Source organism: Lottia gigantea, assembly GCF_000327385.1.
Source record: "Lottia gigantea unplaced genomic scaffold LOTGIsca_114, whole genome shotgun sequence".
Taxonomy (NCBI): domain Eukaryota; kingdom Metazoa; phylum Mollusca; class Gastropoda; family Lottiidae; genus Lottia; species Lottia gigantea.
The window spans coordinates 584,340-588,964 of NW_008707106.1; the positions used below are offsets into that span (position 1 = coordinate 584,340).

Genomic DNA, 4,625 nt, shown 5'->3' on the forward strand with positions numbered 1-4,625 from the left:
CTTTTTTTGTATAATTAATTCTAACACATTGCAAAAAGAATTTTTCACTATCTTCAAAATTCCGGAAGTTGAAATTTCAAGTTTAGTGCCGAATGACGTCAAAAACGGAAGTGATATAAAAATTTTGAAAACAGATATTTGTTTGCCATCAAAATATCTATTTGCTTGTAAATTTTCAGATCATTCGAAATAAAATTGTAGAATTTAAAAAAAAACGCATAAATTAAAACTTAAAGTGCTATCTTTCAGCAATTAGTTCAAAGTTATGAACAAAACAAAAATTACGATCAAAACAGATTCAAAATTGGAGCTGTAATTCGAAATTCGTACTGAAAGGTTAACGTACTATGTCATTTCCGGTTGAGTGAAATTGCGTCATTTCACATTCATCCACTAATGAGCACATATTTATCGTGGGAAATAATGTCAGATAATGTATGACGTGTAGTTTTGGTTAGGGATCGTGACCAGATATCGAAAAAAAAAACTAGAACCATTGGAACGGTTCTTAGGCAGTGCGCATCCAATTGATACATGGGTGAAACGTTGCATTTTAAAGTCATGATGGGATTTCTTTCCAAAAAGAACCAGTTGTTGCCTAGCAAGATACGCCCACATCCCTGATACATTTTCAGGATATCAAAGGCGGTCGCCTATCGGTGTCAAATCGTACCAAAAATCTAATTTGTACAAGATATTGTTGATTAAATCAAACACACAAAATTTCATAAAGTTTGTACATAGACTGCAAACAAATTTTGTCAAAGGCAAAAACTCAAATTCCATTCATTGAAAAATCGTCAAATTTAAACTTGACCAAGACTTGTAATAGATGATCACGCCAGATTTCATTAAAATCATATGAAAACTGAAGTCTCTATATGGTTCACAAACATATTTTTACACGTTTTTTCTAAGTCAACTCAAAAACCACTCATCGAAAATTGTCAAATTCGAACTTTGCCAAGTAATCATCAGTATAAATGATCACACCAAATTTCATTTTAATCGGATGAAAACTGTAGTCTCTATTGTGTTCACAAACAAATTTTGTCGGTTTTTCATAAGTCAGTATACTCAAATAAACTCAAAGATAGTGGACCACAACCATATACTAATATGTTAGAATTAGAGTAATAGCATATTCAAGATTATGGGGCAAGGGCAAGGGCAATAACTCTGCTTCTAACGGTCGAAAATAGCTCAAATTCGAACTTGATCTTCGTTTTATGAATATGTATACACATACCGAATTTCATTTGATTCCATCAAAAAATCTAACCGTTCATTGAAAAATCGTTAAATTCGAACTTAACCAAGATCTGATCATGATAAATGATCACAAAAATTTTCATTAAAATCTGGTGAAAACTGTAGTCTCTATTGTGTTCATGATATATACAGAGATAAATCTCGTCAAGCACAATAACTTTTGTTATGATCAAGAGGTCAACAAAGGTCAAATAATATAGAATATTTGAAAATTGTTGTTTTCAAACAGCTCTAAAAGTATACGTCAAAGATCAAATAAATATAAATAGATATCGTAAATCAAGGTCATCCATTTCAAAGTAAAAAAAATTTTTTTTTTAAATTATAAAACCTTTTTGAAATATAAAGCCCAGACAACCGTGTCTTTATCAGGAACTGGCCAAAGTATTGTCCTATTTTGATGCAAAGTTTAAAGGTTGACAAATGCATACTTTGCAAATTATAAAAAAATTCAATCAGGTTAGGTAAATGTGAATCTAACCCGGATGTGGCGCGCCCACCCCAATTTTTTTTTTTATTATATCTGTTATCATCTATTCAATATTACAAAGACGCATTAATTCGATAACATTCGGTAGTAAAAATTTGATCTTTATAATAGCTGTAAAACTGGAAATAAACATCGCACAATACTTTTTTGAATAGATCTCGTCAAGCACAATGACTTTTGTTCTGGTCAAAGGTCAAATAATACTAATATGAGCCTTAAAAAATTCGAAAATTTGACTTAGTTTTTAACCGAACACAAAAAATTCATATTCCCACATATCTGTTGAATATTCATCTTTCACACAAGAAACTATTCCTGTCTCAATCAATCTACTCTCAATAAATAGTAAAGTTTTTCTTGACATTTCAGAAGTCATATTGGAAAATAAGTTTTCTTGTCTGCTGCAATCTATCAATGGTATATTCTTTATGATTGGAGATTTTTTGTATAAATGGGGATTGCCAATAAAGAAATTTGGCAACCATTGCCTCTCAACTGCTGTACGAAGGAAGTGAATTGCATCTGATAATCGAAAAGGAAGAACGTCAAAAGTCCAATTACTTGGTGAGCTCTCTAACATGAGAAAAAACATTATAGTTTCCAAATAGTATGGCTTAATTTCAACGCTATTAACAAATGTGGGGCTACTGTTATTCGAAAATAGATTTTTAAAACTTTCTAAGCAGATATGAAGACAAGATTGGATTCCAGTTTCTTCAATCTTCTGTAACCAGTTCTCCAGGTATAGATATTCCAGCTCACATAAAGATAATTTCCAAGCAAAATTTATATCAAATATTTCTGGCTGCTTGAATATATTATCTTTAACATTGTATAAATGAGGCGGAACAATGGCATAAATATTTGGAAGCAGTAAAGAATTTTCAAATTGTAAGGGAACCCCAGGTGTCAATTTAATATAGATTTCAGGGATACCAAACCCAGGACCTTGTAACAAACGAGTGTTTAAAACCAATGTCAATTCTGCATCAGTTGTTCGACTTAGTGTAAAAGGGATTCTGTCCATGATTTTTTTATTGCGGTTCATTATATTATTTAATGCTGTATCCAATAACAGGCTTGCATTTAGCATAGTTTCAGAAGGGATAAATACCTGATGAATATTGTCACATATATGGGCCTTTTTCAGAAACTTCTTTCCTTGAAAATGTGGTTTCACATAATGAGCGGTAATCAAAATATTTCCGGGAGAAATATCCCCGAAACTACCATTATGATAGGCAAGGTCCAAGCAACATTTTGTACATTTCAACAGCATTAGGAAATCAAAAGAGCTAGCATCACTTATCTTAGTTCCTTTGCTCATACTTCCAATCAGTTTAAATCTTACAAATCGGAAACCACATTCGGACTCCAGTTCACTAATTTCTTTTTCTATTAAAAGCATAACATAGTTTACAATAAAAATTGCACAAGTGAGCTGCCCTGGATCTATTGTACAAGACTGAAAAGCTTGCAAAATTATTCTCAACTCCGGATCTGAAATATCAATCAGCTGTGGCTTATAATTTTTATATGACCATGCCATCCTATGCTTCATTGCCTCTGTTTCAAACCAAAATAATTCACAACTTTCAAGTGGAGTATCTGAACCAATGCGATAAGATTTAACCGGTTTTCTCATCTGCATCCTTGATGATCGCATGGCTAATGAAAGTTTTTCTAATTTGGTTTCAGAAGATTCTCGGACTGATTGGTTATCAATTAAAACTGAACTCAGAAAATTTAAATTTTCTTGTAATAAGGATACTACTGCGATATTTTTGTCCAATTCACTTAAAAACTTGTCAACAGTCTGCTTAAGGAAAAAGTCTGTTTTAGTTTTCTTCCAGAAAATCGAAAAACCATGTGCAACATTTCTTTCAAAAATAAGTCTCACAGGATTCTGTTTAACTTCTTTCCTAATCAAGCTATCAGATTCAATGTCAGACATGCTTGAATTAGAAATGTCCGAATCATCTAGTGTTTGTCTTCCACAATCATCACCCATAAACTGTTTATATTTCTCAGTAGAGGTTTTTGGCTTTCTGTATGTTTTTTTCCACATATAAACTAATGTATAGAAACTCAAAAACAAAAACATAACTAGGAATGTTACTATCCACTGGACCAAAATTTCAGCATAAATGATTTCTTGATGTGCCATTTCACATACATGTGAATCTTGAAGCTGGACGTTAATGTTTTCTTTATTTTCATGCGGAGAGAACAATCCAAAAAAGGACTGCCAAAACCTTCTCTTTTCTACTGGTTCGGACATGACCACCATTCTTACAATACTTGAGACATGATCAAGGATGTCTTTGAATCCTTCATTAGCTTTATTGTATTTTTAATTTTTCACACTTTTCGATTGATAAATATAGAGAAATATTGAAAAGTAAATAATGAACTACCAATTCCATATCACCTGCATTATACCATTGCTCTGAAACAATAATTTGATATTGTAAAATATATCAACTCAAAGTAGTGAACATTACAAAGTATTACAGGCATAAGATCGTTTGTGCAAAGTTCATCAACAACAAAAAAATAACTCTGGAACTGTTCATCCGATTATTAAAAAAAATCAAACTCATTCAATATGTAGACGGACATGGGTGACGCCAATATACAGTCGAGTAACCTAATTTCGTGGAAACCTATTATTCGTGGATTTCCGGAAAGGATTAATAATTTACATGAGCGACCTCCGCATTAGTTTGTTTTAATAAACATGGGTTTTCTCTACAGTATCAGCTAGTAGAATGAATCCAGTAGTTTCAAGCAAGGTAAAATATATTAATGTATACTTTGACAAATATAAAATGGCGGATTTCACTTATTACCAAACGTCACC

General features: G+C 32.0%; 1 protein-coding gene across 1 annotated transcript; it reads right to left on the minus strand.

Annotated features, from left to right (window-relative positions):
* Positions 1-1,218: 1,218 nt before the first annotated feature.
* Positions 1,219-4,052, minus strand: LOTGIDRAFT_237671 (hypothetical protein; the record flags this gene model as incomplete). The annotated part of the gene is made up of 1 exon (XM_009047614.1): positions 1,219-4,052. The coding sequence occupies one exon, from the start codon at positions 4,050-4,052 to the stop codon at positions 2,007-2,009; it is 2,046 nt and encodes a 681-aa protein (XP_009045862.1). The 3' UTR covers positions 1,219-2,006.
* Positions 4,053-4,625: the final 573 nt, after the last annotated feature.